The sequence below is a fragment of the Pangasianodon hypophthalmus genome, chromosome 2, assembly GCF_027358585.1.
Source record: "Pangasianodon hypophthalmus isolate fPanHyp1 chromosome 2, fPanHyp1.pri, whole genome shotgun sequence".
In the NCBI taxonomy this organism is placed as follows: Eukaryota; Metazoa; Chordata; class Actinopteri; order Siluriformes; family Pangasiidae; genus Pangasianodon; species Pangasianodon hypophthalmus.
The window spans coordinates 3,440,001-3,458,812 of NC_069711.1; the positions used below are offsets into that span (position 1 = coordinate 3,440,001).

The 18,812-nt window shown below is 40.1% G+C and overlaps 1 protein-coding gene and 1 pseudogene across 1 annotated transcript in view; one reads left to right on the top strand and one right to left on the bottom strand.

The window, feature by feature from the left end:
- slc25a12 (solute carrier family 25 member 12) overlaps positions 1-8,875 on the bottom strand; it is a 21,429-nt gene extending 12,554 nt beyond the window's left edge. The window contains exons 1-4 of the mRNA XM_053231962.1: positions 8,777-8,875; positions 7,963-8,016; positions 3,400-3,545; positions 39-154 (exon numbers count right to left, since the gene is read on the bottom strand). Of these exons, the coding sequence (XP_053087937.1) occupies positions 39-154; positions 3,400-3,545; positions 7,963-8,016; positions 8,777-8,788 (328 nt within the window). The 5' untranslated portion in view covers positions 8,789-8,875. The remainder of the gene's footprint in view (positions 1-38; positions 155-3,399; positions 3,546-7,962; positions 8,017-8,776) is intronic.
- A 7,544-nt stretch (positions 8,876-16,419) lies between these two features.
- On the top strand, positions 16,420-18,247 carry LOC128317965 (uncharacterized; annotated as a pseudogene).
- Positions 18,248-18,812: the final 565 nt, after the last annotated feature.

Here is an 18,812-nt window from a genome sequence, read left to right on the forward strand (position 1 = left end):
CATGACGTGGACATGAGCCGGAAGATGTACGCGCTTACCGAAGGAGATGTCTCCGGTCCCGGTTTTATCGAACAGCTGGAAGGCCACGATGAAAAGAGCATCTGGCACACAGAGGATAGACTCAAAGGCCAGAAACTCCTGGAACGAAATCAGCCTTTGTGTTGACAAACACACAGAGAGAGAGAGAGAGAGAGAAAGACAAAGAGAGAGAGATTACTTCTCTGACACTTGATTTTTTTAAATTGTGTGTTAAACAACACAGAGACAAACATCTGTATTAAGCAAGAGCCAATATTAAGGTCACATAATCAATTAAGGTATTAAATAATTAAATAATTGAGGTCACAAAAATAACTAGCATTTTTTTTTTCAATCGCTGTTTACGAAATACTGTGCTGAACACGTCATTAGGAAGTACATGCTTACTAACTTACGAGATCTCTAAGAAAGACTTCAAGCAAAGAGATGGAGATATGACGAAAACAATTATATCGAGATAATTAAAGACATTTCTACGATATATTTTTCATGTGTCACAAATGTACAGGTTTGTTAAGAAACTTCCAGCAACTGGAGGCAAAAAAAAACAAACAGTATTTAATACTGTAGTCAAAATCTGAAAAGCAGGAACGCTAATAAATGATGTAACAATGTTAAATTGTAAGCTGTTATCAACGTTCTCAGTTTTTAATGATTAAAAAGATCTCCTGATATCTCACACAAGCGTACTGCGCAATAATCTATCAAGATACTGATATTATATCGTCATCCTGTCCAGCCCTATCGCTAGTCTAAATGGGACGGATTTTGTCGCTTACCTACGTTGTTTCCTCAGTGTCCATAAGTACATAATTGTACGTGTTCCATACAATGATACGTTATATAATTAATTACATAACATTATATAGCTGTTTGGGATGCAGCTGTTTGTTACGGAAAAGTAGAAATAAATAAAACGCACTTAGCAAGCTAACTAATTCTTTCGCTCAGTAGTATGCACTACAGGGGGTGGTGTATAGTTACTATTTACTGCTGTCGTGCGATTTGGGACGCGGCCTGCAGCCAATCTGCAATCAGCCAATCAATCTGCCAGCCAATCATCATCCAGGACGAACGCAATGTAGGCTGCACAGAAATATAGACATTCTCGTGTATTTTAATGACTATACGTGTTTTCAAATAAGAATTTTAAGGTAAATATCTTGTTCAGGAACAACTTCAGGGACAAGATGTATGAGAAATCATTCAGCTGCCTCTTGCCTGGAGGGGAAAATAGAACCAAGGTGAGAAATTACTAATCTGAGATGCAGGTAAGAGGGCGGGGCTTCCAGGATGTCCGTTAAACTTTTAACCATTGTAGATTCAGACGGCTGTGGCCTGTGAGGAGGAAGTCGGGTGTTTCAGGTGTTTCCACCACAGATTTCTATATTAGCGCTACAGATACGCGATATCCCTGACTTACTTCTGTGCGATTCAGTATTGTTCTCTCTCTCTAACATATCTAGGGCTCTCTTATGGAGGTGTGTGAGGGTGTGTGATGCTGACGGGAGATCAGTAGAAGGTATAATGTCGATGTGGGAGATTAAATGTAGAGTTTAGTGGGCTGCAGGAGACAGGAAGGAGCTCTGAGAGAGACAGTACTTTTGCACAGTTTTACAACGCTACACATGCTGCTGCAACACCCTGCAAGAAAGAGCGCGACATGAAGCAGCACAAAAGGGGAATCTCACACTCACTCACTCACACACACACACACACGCACACACGCGCGCGCGCACGCACAATAAGCCCAGTGACATAACCACTAATAATGACCTAATATTTTCAGCAGGATGAGGGGAAAGAAGAAACAGGGGTGAGAGCACAGACAGGATGAGACGGAGAGACGAGACAGAGGTGAGAGCACAGACAGGATGAGACGGAGAGACGAGACGGAGGTGAGAGCACAGACAGGATGAGACGGAGAGACGAGACAGAGGTGAGAGCACAGACAGGATGAGACGGAGAGACGAGACAGAGGTGAGAGCACAGACAGGATGAGAGGAGAGACGAGACGGAGGTGAGAGCACAGACAGGATGAGACGGAGAGACGAGACGGAGGTGAGAGCACAGACAGGATGAGACGGAGAGATGAGACAGAGGTGAGAGCACAGACAGGATGAGACAGAGAGACGAGACAGAGGTGAGAGCACAGACAGGATGAGACGGAGAGATGAGACAGGGGTGAGAGTACAGACAGGATGAGACGGAGAAGAGAGCACAGACAGGATGAGACGGAGAGATGAGACAGGGGTGAGAGTACAGACAGGATGAGACGGAGAAGAGAGCACAGACAGGATGAGACGGAGAGACGAGACAGAGGTGAGAGCACAGACAGGATGAGACGGAGAAGAGAGCACAGACAGGATGAGACGGAGAAGAGAGCACAGACAGGATGAGACGGAGAAGAGAGCACAGACAGGATGAGACGGAGATGAGACGGAGGTGAGAGCACAGACAGGATGAGACGGAGAGATGAGACAGAGATGAGAGCACAGACAGGATGAGACGGAGAGACGAGACAGAGGTGAGAGCACAGACAGGATGAGACGGAGAGATGAGACAGGGGTGAGAGCACAGACAGGATGAGACGGAGAGATGAGACAGGGGTGAGAGCACAGACAGGATGAGACGGAGAGATGAGACGGAGGTGAGAGCACAGACAGGATGAGACGGAGAGAAGAGACAGAGGTGAGAGCACAGACAGGATGAGACGGAGAGATGAGACAGAGGTGAGAGCACAGACAGGTGGAGACGGAGAGATGAGACGGAGGTGAGAGCACAGACAGGATGAGACAGAGAGATGAGACAGAGGTGAGAGCACAGACAGGATGAGACGGAGAGATGAGACGGAGATGAGACGGAGGTGAGACGGAGGTGAGAGCACAGACAGGATGAGACGGAGAGATGAGGCAGGGGTGAGAGCACAGACAGGATGAGACAGAGAGATGAGACAGAGGTGAGAGCACAGACAGGTGGAGACGGAGAGACGAGACGGAGGTGAGAGCACAGACAGGATGAGACGGAGAGATGAGGCAGGGGTGAGAGCACAGACAGGATGAGACAGAGAGATGAGACAGAGGTGAGAGCACAGACAGGATGAGACGGAGAGATGAGAGAGGTGAGAGCACAGACAGGATGAGAGGAGAGATGAGAGAGGTGAGAGCACAGACAGGATGAGACGGAGAGATGAGACGGAGATGAGAGCACACAGGGAATGATAAGGCTGTCAGAACACAGAGAGGATGAGAGGAGAGACCATAAAAAGGACAAGATGGAAGGATGATGATGTAAGGCCACAGAAAGGAGGAGCGGAGAGGAGAGGAGAGGCGAGGCGAGACGGAGGTGTCTTGGTCTTACCCGTCCTTGGTGGTGTCTGCCACTCCAGCGAGCAGCTGCACAGTTTTGGGGTTGTGATGGATCTGTGTGTGGAGGCCCAGATACTTCTGCACAAAGTCACTCGGGGTCATGAAGCGCTCGCCCTCCTTATCCACAACGCTGGCATACTGAGAGACACATGAAATAAAGCAATGGAATAAAGGGAAAAAAAAAATAAATAAATAACCTGCCTTTTTTTTCTTTATATCCAACCACCAGTTCATGAGGAATTCATTTAAGCTGCTGCCTTCATTACCCCCAGCCTGAGGCAAGCTGCCTCTGAGGCGTGTTGTGACTAAAACGCTGCTTCAACACCGCACGTCTTCGTCTGGAGAAACACTAGTCCCAACACGGCGGAATAAAACGCTCGAGCGCCGCCCAGGTCACCTGAGGCCGAGTCACACGCTCAGAGCGTGAGAAAGAGGAAGCCAGCAAATCCCGCTGTGTCTTGTGTGTGTGTCTCTCTCTCTCTCTCTCTGTGCGCGCGCGTGTGTGTGTGTGTGTGTGTTTAGCTGAGAGAAAAGGCGTGACTTGAGCTTCAAACCTTCCTGGTGCTTGTTGCTATTGTGCTGCAAAAGTGTAGGGTGGAAAGCTACACCCGCCCACACACCCACGTGCGCGCACACAGACACACACTCCCAGCTCAATCTCCTTTACACACAACTTAATTGATCACTAATTTACAGTTGAATGCAAAAGTTTGCACGCCCCTACTTCAAACCAGACCTCTTAATGAGTGTTGGATGATCACAAGGTTCAGAGAGACCAAAAGTCAGAATAACCAAAAAGGTTCAGAGTGTGTGTATGTGTGTGTGTGTGTGTGTGGGTGTGTATAAAAATAGGAATAGTGAAGCAATCAAATAACGCTTGACAGAAATATGGACTATATACTTTTAGTCCACTTGCCTTCAAGGACCTTTTACAGTTATTCTTCTTCTACTCTTTCTGTGAAATACTATACAATATATATTTTTTTATTTCTCCTCCAGCCTCACTATTTTCTGCTTCAGTACTTATGAGAGGTTTTACTCATTCCCACTGAAGAAGAAGAAGAAAAGAAAAGGTACTGATTGTTTTAAGTCACATATTAACAAGCAACATTCGGATGAGTTCTGAACTCAGGCACGGTAGCGGGGGGTACAAACTTTTGAGCTAGCTATTAAGGCCAGCTCCTGACTGAGACTTAAGTTTTCATGGTGTAAAAAATGTACAACATGCATAGAATGGTTGCTGATATAGTACATGAATGAATGAATGAATATGACCAAAATGACAAGCGCTATGAATTAGCTACATTTAGAAAAATGAACAAAACCTGTCAATCAGTACAGAAACTATTCTCATCCACCATGTTGAAAGTTTAAGACTCCTCGCATCTTGGAAAGTCGAGTAATTACGACTTGAGAGGTCATTCGTGTCCAACTTCCTAGTGGGAAACTCGTATTTACGATAATTCTGATAGCATGTGAAGGCAGCGTAACAACACAAGGGCACACAACATGACTCCCCAACCTTTCTGTCTGCTGAAACCTTTCAACGTATAAAAAAATATTTGCACCCCTTGGGATTTCGATCAGGCGAACGTTACTTATAGAAAACTTTTTATTTATTTATTTTTTTTAACTGATCCGCTGTTTTAAGCTGTGTAACCTTACTTTGAAACATTCAGCAGGTTTTGTGGCCATGTTTTCGCGGTTTGCTTTCAAAGCCGGCTTCAGGCCTTCATTAGAACGTTGCTTCACACGTATCACACACTCGGCGAGCCGGGTTTGGCCTTGTCACATGCCCGTGAACGCAAATCAACATTTACTGTAAACTCCTCGACAGATGTTCCTCCTCCTTGTGATGTCCTTTTTCCGACAACGCATCGTTCCATTTCAAGAGATTAAAACATTGTAAAGATGAAGACGTTTCTATTCGTGAAGAACGTAGAAGAACTTTGACGTGCTAAGAGCTGTTATCATGAGACATGAGCGATAAATTTGATTGAATTACTTTTTTTTTTTTTCTTTTTAACTTATGAGGTTACAACAAAATGCTGGATTATTTACTTGTAAAAATATATAATATTAAAATGGAACTTAATTCCATGACACCACAAACCCCTGGTTGGGAAACTTTGCCATGGAACAGCACAACAACCGAATACAACAACAACAACAACAACAACAACAACAACGAGACTAGTTTGCCTTCTTCAAGGACCTAGTTTGCCATGTAAAACTGTGTTTTTTTCCCCCCAAACACTAAAATCCGTAAGTGATTGTTCTCATTCTGAGCCTGAAAATCCTGCTCTGCCACATTGTTCCACAGCGAGGGACAACAGAGGACAACGCTGGGCTTCATCTCACTCAAAACAATGCTTACAGGCGCACTACAGGGCGAACAAGGAACTACCGGGAATTCAACTCTACATTAACTACATAAACCCATTACATGGTGTGTGAAGCAATAATAATTTTATTAAATAATAATAATAGTAAATAAAAATCATAATAATGAAAACTTTATTTAGAATTGAGCTCAAAGTGATTTACAGTTTAAAGTAAAAAAATTCAAAGAAATTCAAGGAACAAATTTAAATAAAAATTTAATAGTAAAATAAGCAAATAACAAGAATGCAGCAAATAAGAGCGGTGAAAGACAATAATAAAAAAAAATAATTAAAAAAAAAAAAATGTACAAAAAATAAAAAAAAACTAAAAGAATAAAAATAAAAATAAATAATTTCAAATTTAAAAAAAATAATAATATAAGAGTACTGTGAAAATAATGTTCCAGTAAAAGTAAAATAAAAATTAAAAGCTCGTACACCCCATGTATCAGCCAGAGAGGCTTTACGATTGAGTTTTGTTTATCATTAATGAATAATTAGCTTTAATTTCCTAAAATAAACGCACTATGCACAGTTAGAACCTAAGCTTCTACGCTATTTTACATAATGTATAATAACGGCTTCTAGACCTTATGTGGCGGATTTAATGTGAATCCTTGTTAGTCACGAATGTAGGGCGTACTAACTTTCACTTCATACTACTGTAGAGAAAGTATAACTCAGAACAACACGTATTAACATCTTCGCCCTACATAGTGCACTACACAGCCTAGGGCACTACAGTGTTTCATAGAGACACATCTGGAATTCATTTTTATCTTCCGCACACGATACAGTGCACTTAATACACTCCACTCTTAATATACTCTTACATTTAAACGACTGCTCGGGGAGTAAAATAATGGCTTTTATGCTGTTCATATCACAACACCCACATCCCGGACGCTATATTTAAGTGTGTGTGTTTGTACGTATGTCTGTGTGTGTGTGTGTGGAAGATAGGGGGGGGGGGGGGGGGGGGGGGGGTGTATGATGCAAAAATAGTGGCCGGTGGTGAACGCTCGTAAGAAAAAGGTCATGAGTTCAAAAACCCAGCGTAGTCAAAACTCCTGAAGCTCACGCAGCACAGCTGAATGCTAGCACTGTATTCTCCCCTCACACTCCAGTCGGAGAAAAGTGTCCGGGAAATAAACAGTTATTACAGCTACACACTAAAGGTTGACTCATACAAACGAGCTGACTAACACATTCGCTAATCGACGCTGTGGGAGCTGGTGACCTGTCTGAGCGACGGAAGGGGGGGAAAAAAACGAGGAAAAACAGTAAATAAAGCAAGCTAAATATACTTTACACTAACTGCACAAGACTACGCTCAAGACTATGTCATATGACTTTAATATCACTTCGTATGAAGTTTTTCTTTTTTTTTTTTTTTTTTTTTAAATCCCACTCCCGTCCACTCCTGAAGGAATTTTCCCTGCAGTTCTATTCATTATCCTTGAACACTGAACAGAAATGAAATAAAATCCTTTGCTGCAAGAAACAGAGCGTCAGGAGCTACAGGATTTTCTTCATTATCCAATCTAGGGCTGGGGCGATATGTCAAAAATATCATATCGCGATACTTCTTAGATACACAATATATATACGTGATATAGCGCAAAAACAAAAGAGTTGCATTTTAAAACAGAAACTATGAAAAAAACCTCTAAGTCTACTGTAATAAATTTTAAAAAAATGAAGTTTGTAATTGCTATTTTGAAGAGTTAAAAAAAGATATCAGGACTAATAATTTAGTCCTAATTTAGTCCAATCCCACTCAGCTAGATTAGAGTCAGATCAGAGGAGTGAGTTGAACATGGTGGAAAACCTCCTAGACGCTTCTGTAGCCATTGCAACAAGACCAAATATTCACGTATAAGGAATGTATCTGTTTAAGGACACGAGCTTGAGTGCTGCGCGCTCTCAGTTTCAGAATCCTGTCCATACGAGCGTGTTTTACGGATCCTTAAATAGTGTAATACAATTCGACACATTTTTTTGCTTCGATTTATTCGTTTTCGTTGATAAGTGGAAATGTAGAGCTTGGGCATGGCGGTTGACTAAAGCATGGTTTGTCGTGTTTCACGCAGAGTAGTGATGAATAGAAAAGTCGAGTACTTTATCAAATAGAAATCGAATGAATGTGGGGTTGAAATGTCGAGTCTTACCTTTTGGAAGATGAGCTTGAGCTCGTTGGGGTCGGCCCTTTTGGTTGACTGCACCTGCAAACAGCAAAGACCGCGGCTCTAAGTGAGGTGCAATAATCGAAACGTTACGTGGTTCAGAGGTAAACACAACGCTTTTATTTCAGCCTGTCGCTGGGGTTCAACACATACACACTGAGTCTAGGATTAAAGTGCTCCTAAGGCCTTATGTACTCAACCTTCAAGCTAGGAGCATACCAAGGGCACTTCCTGCACCTGAATGAGCTTAAAGAAAGCACCTTGAGCTGGATGGTGAACATCTCTTAGGCTGTATCTGTAACTTAATTAACATTTCACATGACAATAAAACCCTAACCACACACTAGACATCATTCTATATCATTAACAGCCTTATTGGTGATGGTGCCAATATTTCTTTCCACTAAAACCAATTCACTAGAGTTTAAACAAGAGGTTTGCTGTAACATTAAAAAGGAATATGCACTTAATATACTGTATAAGCAACAAAAAAAGAAAATAAAGCTTAATTTAAGGAGTCTTTGAGCACTAAAGTTATACCGTTACCCCGCTGTAGGTATTTTCCCTCTTACCTTGCTAATAGCTAACGCAAAAAACAGAAAGCATGCTAACTAGCTAGCCGAAGCTAAACCAAACCCTAGCAGGGAAGCATTCACATTCTCCATCTCTGTCTAAACAGCGGACACTTTCTAAAACTCTGAAACAACTTGCAAGCCTACATGAAAAGCGCTGTTTTTTTGTTTTTTTTGTTTTTGGGGTTTTTTTCTTAGATAAAGCGGGTGTGTAAAGCCGGAGTCACCTTGGCCGCCATGCTGCTTCTGACGTCACTCGTGCAGGACTGGCAAGTTGACGCATGCGCAGAGCTCTCCGCCACCAGCGCTGTAAAAATCTCGCTTTTTTGGAGCAGGAACCAATCAAAAGCCTCGATACTCCCTACCTAGGTGCACTAGCCAGGGTAGTGACTTTATGATCATGCCCTCTACACTTAATTAGGTAAAACTACAGCAGCTTCATGTCTTAGGGATGATGCAATAATAAATGTCTCTTGAGTAGAAATAATATATATATATATATATATATATATGTATATATATATATATATATATATATATATATATATATATATATATATATATATATATATACAAAAAATTATTAATAATAATAATAATAATAATGATAATAATAAATTCTCTCCCTGAATGTGGCTAGCAGAAGTCAGTATCAGACACTAAAGGGGGAAAAAACACATTTTAGTAGATTTATAAGCTTTATGTAGCTTATTTCATCAAGCAAACATTAAAAAATTAATAAAATACAATAGATTATTTATTAATAATTTTACACATCTGATAATATGTAGGATATTAAAATAATATTTGGTCTGAAATAAGAACAATAAAAATAAAAACACAACAAAAAATAAAATGCATGTTTTCTAAAGTAAAACAATGTAAGGTAAAATAAATTAGAATAAAAAAATTCAATATAACATATAAAAAAGTAAAGGTAAGGTAAGAATTGTAACAAAATAAATCAAAACAAGTAATGCAACCTGATGTAAAATAAAATACAAGTAAAATGCACTAAAATAAAGTCAAAATAAAATTAAAAACAAAAAAATGAAAGAAAACAGGCAATCTTTAATAATATGCAGATTATTAAATTAAATTAAATTAAATACATTCTTTTAAAGTAAAACAACAAAGTAAAATGAAAGTAATGGGAAATAAATGAAAAAATAAAATTTAATTAAATTAAATAAAAGTAAAATTCAATGCAACACAAAACAAAGTAAAGTAAAATATAAATAAAATTATAAATAATAAAATTAAATAAATCATAAATAAAATACAAAAAAATAAAAAAAAAAACAATATGAATGTACATATATATATATATATATATATATATATATATATATATATATATATATATAAATATAATTTATAGATTTTTTAGAATTTTATATACTTCATACTACTTGTATTAAATCATATGCTTCCTGTACGTACATCCTGAATAAAAATGCTTTAATATGCATTTATTTTATGTTTTTTAATATACTGTATGTGTGTACTCATTGTGTTGTGAGTACTCACGCTGTGACGTGTGATTGCTACTTGCACTTTCTTTAAGAATAAGTCAAGGAAATGAAACCTGAAACTCCTCGTGCTTCATATTTTCTCAGAAGGAAGAGTTTAAAAATTTTCCCTACCAGACTGACTTCAAGGAAACGTATGCTGTATGTCAGCTGGCTCTTACTTCCTGGAGTTTTAAGCACACTAGACAGATCTGTCCACCTACACACTTCTGTACTGAGTCGTACAGAAGGATGCAGTTTCAGAGCCAGTTTAAAGGTGCATTAGGTAAGATTTGTGAAAATTAGGTCTCTAAAGCTTAACTAGTTGAATAATATTTGAATAATTTTTTTTTACCCCTTGAGCCCGCCCCATTCCAGCCCATGTAGACAAAGCTCCGCCCCCAGAACCGATGGTGGTTCAACTAGAGTTAGCATGCTAATTAAAGAACATCATGTCATAACATGACATCACTTTCAAGTGCACTCGAACATTCCACTGCTTCTTACAAGTCTATAAATAATAATAATAATAATAATAATAATAATAATATTAATAAATCCTGTAGGGGCGTGTCTATAAAATGACTGACAAGCGGCCAAATCAATACAAAACACGAACAAAAATTCTGGACCTGAAGGCGGGTTTTCAAACTGGGTTTTTTTTTTCATCCACATAACACACCTGTGCTGAAAGCCTGGCTTAAACTATTATTATTATTATTATTATTATTATTATTATTATTATTATTATCAAAGTATTGACCACTGTACCTTTAATTTTCTTCCTGTTTGTCAGAGATTACGATAAAATGAGTTAATAGTAAAGGAATGATTTTAATAAACATCCTGGAGAACTTCTAGCAGTCTATAAAGTCTCCACCCATCGGAGGTGTAACCTGGATACAAATGTTACTCAGGTCCATGTTGTAGAAAATGTGTCATAATTAATATAAAAGCACTGTCACATCATCTACTCCATCAACTGCTAATTTTTAATCTCCAGTATGTTATCTTTCTAGAAAACTGCTCTGACTTTCTTGAAAGTTGTTTTAATTTTACTGGGTTAACCATACTGAGTTACCTGTCGATTTCAGCCTCTAAATACAGGAAATATTTTTAAAAACAGTATCCATCCATCCCTCCATCCATCCATTTTCCACACTGCTTCTCCTACACAGGGTCACAGGGGTTCCTGGAGCCTATCCCAGGGAACTCGGGGCACAACGCAGGGGACACCCTGGACAGGGCACAAGGCAGGGACACCCTGGACAGGGCACAATGCAGGGGACACCCGGGACAGGGCACAATGCAGGGGACACCCGGGACAGGGCACAAGGCAGGGGACACCCGGGACAGGGCACAAGGCAGGGGACACCCGGGACAGGGCACAAGGCAGGGGACACCCTAGACAGGGCACAAGGCAGGGGACACCCTGGACAGGACACAATGCAGGGGACACCCTAGACAGGGCACAACGCGGGGGACACCCTGGACAGGGCACAATGCAGGGACGCCATGGACAGGGCACAACGCAGGGGACACCCTAGACAGGGCACAATGCAGGGGACACCCTGGACAGGGCACTATGCAGGGGACACCCTGGACAGGGCACAAGGCAGGGGACACCCTGAACAGGGCACAAGGCAGGGGACACCCTGGACAGGGTGCCAACCCAATGCAGGGTACAATCACACACAGACATTCACACACTACGGACAATTTGTAAATACCAATCACCCTACAATGCATGTCTTTGGATTATGGGAGGAAACCGGAGTACCCGGAGGAAACCCCCGAAGCACTCAAGCTCCGCACACGCAGGACCGGAGGCAGGATTTGAACCCCGAACCCCAGTTGCAAGACAAACAACACAGTGAATCAACTTCATGTTAAAGCACCACATAGTACAAGATTTCCTTTTTTTGAAGAATACACCATTTTTTTTTTTACTTTGTCTATTTATCGAAACATTTCATCATCTTCAAACCTGTAGACATACCGTATCGCTGTTCCTTGCAGAGCATTTACTTTATTTTTCCTTCAAAATTGTCACAGTGAACTGACTTCATATTAAACAACAATAAACTAGAGCTCTTACCAGTAATAAATCATCTATTTTATCTAGGTATTTTAAACGATAGAACTGAGATGCTGATTATTTTCTACATGATAGCCTTTTTACATTTAAAATAGACTGTTTTGTTTGAAAAAAATCCATGCAAAGTGAACAATCTCTTCTAAAATTTTCCATTTTGTTTTATAACAGAATTAATACAAGCATAAACACTTTGCCTTCTTTTATCGTCTATTGGACTTTTCATGCTTTTAATGTGATCAGATATACTGATATGATCCAGTGAAGGTCTGGAGGATTGCATGTTTTAGAAACTATAACCAATTATCAGACTTTAATTATCAGTTTCTGGATGAGTTGAAGCTGACGTCATTTAAAAAAAAGCCTGAGACTGAAGCTGTTCTTATTTATTGAGGTTAACATTAATAAATAAATAAATTAAGAACTTTTTTTTTCGGCTGAACGCAATGAAACGGTTTGTAATTAAAGGCGTAAATTCTTCTGAAATGAAACAACAATACAAAGCCGATATAAAACAAACTTTAAAAGATTGTAAAATGTAAGAAATCTTTAAAATGGTAAAGATTTCTGTAAGTTTGTTTACCATTTGTGTAAGGAGTCTCCAGTATCAGTGTTTTGTAACAGTCAAAATTAAAGCTGTAACATTTTTTTCCTCCATGGAAAAGTCTTCAAGACAGAAGAGTTTGTCTTTTTCAGGTTCTTGGTAACAAGCTGCACTGTTCTGTCTTAATAACTTCACCGAAGAGAAAAGAGAGAGGCTGGTGATGGAGCAACTGTTCATAGCCGCTATAACGCAAGTAATAACAGGAGCTAAATTGTTTCATGAATGTTCCACAACATTGAATGTAACTATAAATGGACAAAAAGTATGATGTGTCATTCTTTAATAATAAAAAGAGGAATAAAACACACAGGAGCTGCTGTTATTGGAAAATAATCAGCTTCAGTTAATAATACCTCTGTTTAAATGCAACACTACACAATCACACTGTGTATTATATACAAGCTCGAAAACTTATCATATTCAATTCTTGAATTTAATGACCTCCTTTAATGTTTTTCTTTTAGACATCAGATTCATCCTGTAATAAAAAGAACTACAGATAAGTGAAGACTGAAATGCGGAAGTGTAAAAACCTGTTTATTAGACTTGTTGATTGAGAAACTTGAAATATCCTCAAACACATCTTTAGATAGTTGCATTAATATTAGCACATGGATTCCACTAAATTCTAAACTGTACATTTTGGACATTCTTGTAGCAGGCGTTTATATTCGCAGTGTTTGTACGGCCCCTGAAATGCCATTTCGACACCCCCGACTGGTGTAGTACAGTTTAGTTTTTTAAAAATTTTAAAAAAGAGATGTCAAACTTATTTTATACTTACTCTAATGCCAAGTGGGCCAGGCCAAAAGAAATAACACACCAACAACTCCTCCTAAATACATTTAATTATATGAAAGGTACACAAAATAGCCTATAATATAAAAGTGTGTGTGTGTGTGTGTGTGTGTGTGTGTTGGGGAATGGGAGATCAATATAGTTTGTAAAATTCCATAGCCAGACTAGTACAAATTATCATTATTGTAGGGTCAGTAATTGGACAATCAAAAGCTCCTTTAAAGTGAATGAGGAAATAACACAGCTCTGACAGGACAAAAAGTAAACTACACTACACCTTTTAACACATAAAAAGAGAGACCTGTAATAAATCAAACACAATAATTCTGCTTAATATTTAAAATGAATCATGGCTGGATCTGTGCTGGGTCTCACTAATTCCCTTGTAAAAACAAAAGCACGTGTACGCGCATATAGTAGGCCATGTATATGTGGTATAATATAGTATAATTCAAATGTGTAAAGGATATTAAAATTACATATTTTATTTCATGTACTGAAGCACTTAAACAAAAGTCTAATTAATTGTCCTGTCAAGTTAAGTGTAGTATTTAAAGCAATGCATTTCACTTGCTCAACACTTTAATACAACACTGTAGTACGTGCACTTCGGTAAATATACTTTTTTACAAGTATGAATAAATGTATTAAAAAAAAAACTATATTTATTTGTCATGTCAACAAAGAAGACTCAAGACCGTGGTGAGGATCCATGTGCAAGAAGCTTAATAAACACAGACAGTTCTGGGTCATACGCAATGCAAACATGATAAACACTCCAAAGAGTAAATCAAAATCATAGTCAAGAAACACAGGCCAGGGTATGTAGATCAGAAGCAAACCAAAACAGTGGGAACTCCAAGGTGGGAAAAACCAGAAGAGCAAGACAGAGTCATACACAGTGATCAATCAGAATAATAACAGGTCATCACTTACTCTAACGAAACAGCAAAGCTTCAGGGACCTGAGCTCGGCTGGGTTTGTCCTAATCTTCCACATGTTAGCCACTGGAAGCATCTGGAAGCTTTGGAAGCCACATATTGTCAGGGGCTCAACGCGGAGATACTCATGGAACTAGTCAGATGGGATGACCAAGCCAACCTCAACATGTCCATTCATCTCGATCACATGCTCTGGACTCGAGGAGGAATACAGGCCACGACAACTCTGACCCCAAAATTCCATGCCACAGAACGCATGTAGCTCAGCCAGGTCAAGCTAACCACTGTATGAATGCCAAACACATTGTGACATTGTGCTATTTAGTGTGGCAGCCCCCAGCATCAAGCAGCATACTGCTCCTCTAGACCGTCCACCAAGGCTCTGCAGGTGAAGCATGAGCGAGCATCCTCCACACCTCACTCCCACACAGTGAGTCCACCCAAAGTTCTCTCTCACCAGAATTTTGTGCTACCAGTTCAGATCACGCACCCAGGAAACGTCTGTTATGTTTCAGCACTGACTCTGGTGCCACTGGAAACTTCATAGATAGCATCCTTGCGGAGAAGCTCCAGCTACCCCTTCAGTCGCTGCAACACCCCTCAACGTTCAGGCACTAGATGGAGGCCCCATGGTGGGGTGCACTCACTGCAATGAACCACTAAAACTCAATGTCAGTGCTATGCACCAGAAGCAAATAGATCTCCTCTTCATGGTCACCACCAAGTTTCCCATGGCGCTCAGGTTCCCATGGATGCAAATCCACAATCCGTTTGTCTCCATTGCCTAGATGACCATAGAAAGCCCCGAAATCCAATCTCACGTAGTGATTCCCCCCGAATACCACGAGTTCAATAAAATTTTCAGCAACGTCAAGGCCAGTGGGGTCCCACCACACTGCCCCTATGACTGCACCATTGAGCCCGTTGCAACCACATCTACCCTTTGTCTGAATAGGAAACCCAAGCCATGAACAATTACACTGAGGACGCTCTGAAACAGGGGTACATTCGCCCCTTGATGTCACCAGCATTTGTCGGACTCTTCCTTGTCAAAAAGAAAGGGGCTGGCCTACAGCCATGCATAGACTATTGAGGACTAAACCAAGTAACTATCAAATACTGCTATCCCCTACCACTGGTTCTTGCAGCCCTGGAGCAACTGTGGGAGGCAAAAAATTCACCAAGCTGAACCTGCTTTATGTACAGGGGGAAAAATGTGAGTTCCATGCATCAAAGATAGCATTTCTTGGCTACATCATTGGCCCAGAGGGGGGGCTCATGGACCAAGATAAGGTCACTGTCATCACCAACTGGCCCACACCAACCACCATCAAGGAACGGCAACCTTTTCTTGAATTCATAAATTCTATTGGACGCTCATCCACGGCTTCAGGAACATAGCTTCACCCCCTCACAGCCATGCTGAAGAAAGGACCCAAGAAAATGTAATGGAATCCTTCAGCAGACCAAGCCTTCAATTTCCCACGACCCCTATCCTTAAGCATCCTGATCCCTCCAAGCCCTTCGTCGTGGACTCTCTGAGATGGAGAGGTCGTCCTCTCACAGCAGTTTGGAGAGAAATGCAAGCTCCACCCTGTGGCCTGCTTCTCACAGAGCTTGTCTCCAGCCAAATGTAACTATGACATTGGCAACTGGGAGCTTCTCGCTGTCAAACTGGCTTTGGAAGAATGGCGTTACTGGCTGGAGGAGGCGCTTCACCCATTCACGATTTTCACCAAAAGGTTGAACTCACACCAAGCACGCTGGGCCTTGTTCTTTGCCAGGTTCGAGTTTACCATCTCATACCAACCTGGATCGAAGAACACTAAGGCAGATTCTTTCTCAAGCATAAATCCAGCCCTTCCCAAGGAAAAGTTTGAAGAATGCTTTCCCCCCTCAGTCACGTTTTGTAGGGGCTATTATGTGGGACATAGACCAAGAAATAGCGAACACGCCAGAGGTGAGAACTCCCACACAGTGCCCACCAGAGAAGAAATATGTGCCCGTCCATCTCCGTGACAAATTGATCATGTGGGCTCACACCTCCCTGGCCACCGGACCCTGGCACTTACCGAACTCACCAACTCCTCCAGGACAAGTACTGGTGGCCCTACATGCTCTGGGTCTTTCACCATTTCAAAAAACACACTAGTACTACAATACTTGTGATATAATTATTATTGCAGCTAATTAAATTAAACACAACAAAAAACAAAGAATCCCCAAAAAACAATTTTCCTCATGGAGAATAGATAATTGTCCCCACAAAGTCAAAACTGTCAGAGATTCCTATCCTTGTAACCTTTGGTTCCCACAAAGATAAGAGCAGTAAAACATCAGAATTAAATATTAAATTTGAAACCAGACTTTGAATTAATAAGTCACTATGTCATTTTGAGGTGCTGAAGGTGAAAACTCTGACTCCAGTTGTCTGAGAATATTACTGATTGGGAAAACAGGAAATGGGAAGAGTGCAACAGGAAACACCGTTCTAGGAAGAAATGAATTCGAGTGTGACATGAGCTTGATGTCTGTGACAAAAATGTGCCAGTGCAAAATGTGCCAGTGCAAATATGAAGAAGAACTGGAACAGATGAGAAAGACTATGGAGAAAGAGAGAGAGATGTCGGAAGAGGAAAGACGGAAAAGGGAAAACACGTTTAAGGAGAGGGAAGAAGCAATGAGAAAAGAATATGAGAAGAAAGAAGAAGACGTGAAAGAGAAATGGTTGAAAGAGAACCAACGAAGAGAAGAAGAGGAAAAACGACAAACTGCAGAGAATAAACGCGTGTTGGACGAGATGAGGAAAGATATTGAAAATCAAAAGGCAAAATTTCTCGACCAGCTAGCTGAGGAGGACAGAAAAAGGGCAGAGAGAGAGAAAGAGATTAAAGAACGCTTTGAGCAGCAACAAAAGCAAGCGATTATAGAACTAAAACTCCAACAGCAAGAAGAGATTAGAAAGAGAGATGAGGAAAAACAAAAGAGAAGAAAAGAACAGGAAGAAGAAAGAGAAACCTGGAAAAGAAAAATGAAGGAGGCAGAAAATGATAAAAAAAAAAGAAATTAAGGAAGATATTGAAAGGAGACTGAGAGAACGGGAGATGCTATGGAAGGAGCAGATAAGAGAGAGAGATGATGAACATAGGAAAATAAAAGAGAGACATGCTAAAGAACTGAGAACACAGGAGGAAAGTCAGGAGCAAATGAAGAAAAACTTTGAAAAGGAAAGAGAAAAAGAAAGAAATGAGTGGCAAGAGTCCGAAAGGAGGAAAAGAGCGCAAATAGAGAAAGAGAATACGGAAAGCAAAAAGAAAATAACGCAGGAGTATGAGGAATGGGAAAATTTAAGGAAAGAAGAGTGGAATAAAAGAATCCAAGAGGATAATGCAAGAAGGGAAGAGGAGAGACAGAGTCTAAAGAGACTGAGAGAGATGATAGAAGCAGAAAGGCAAGAGGAGATCAAAAAGAGAGAGAAAGAAGATAAAGGCAGAAAAGAAAAAGAAGACAGAGACCGTGAAGAAATGAAAAATGACTATGAGAAGAAAAAGAAAGAAATGGAGACCAAATATCAGGATGAGGCTAGAAGAAAAGCTGAGGAGATTAATGACCTAGAGGCACGACATAAAAATCCCATAAAAGAATTGATTGACAAGCACCAGAATGATTACGACCTTCTCAAAGCTCTGTACGAAAGTACAAAAAAAGAGTTAGATGAGATTAAACAAAAGAAATGCATTATCCTCTGATATGATTTGGACATTTACATTCACACGAGACAAAATAATCTACATTTTCAAAACTACAATGCATGTTTCATTCGCTTTTCATCACAAGAAAGATAGAGACTTTTCATAAATAGTTCTATTTCACCCTTTCTACCCACCAGGGAGACCTTCAACAAAGTCCTCAAATACTGCTATAATCTTTTCTTCTTCTTGCCTTGTATGATTTGCAGTTATCCTCCATTCTTCTGGGAAGGCTTTCCACTATATTTTGGAGCGTGGCTGTAGGGATTTGCCCATTCAGCCACAACAGTATTAGATGTTATTACTGATGTTTCACATAAAAGATGTTTACATATATTCCACAAGAGAAAATAATAGTTGAATATATAAAAATGACCCCGTTCAAAAGTTCAAAACCGTGCATTAAGAGCCGGGGGGTGAAAACTTTTTGAATTTGAAGATCAGGGTAAATTTAACTTATTTTGTCTTCTGGGAAAAATGTAACTATCTTCTGTAGCCTCTGAAGGGCAGTACTAAATGAAAAAATACGATATTTAGGCAAAATAAGAAAAATGTACACATCTCC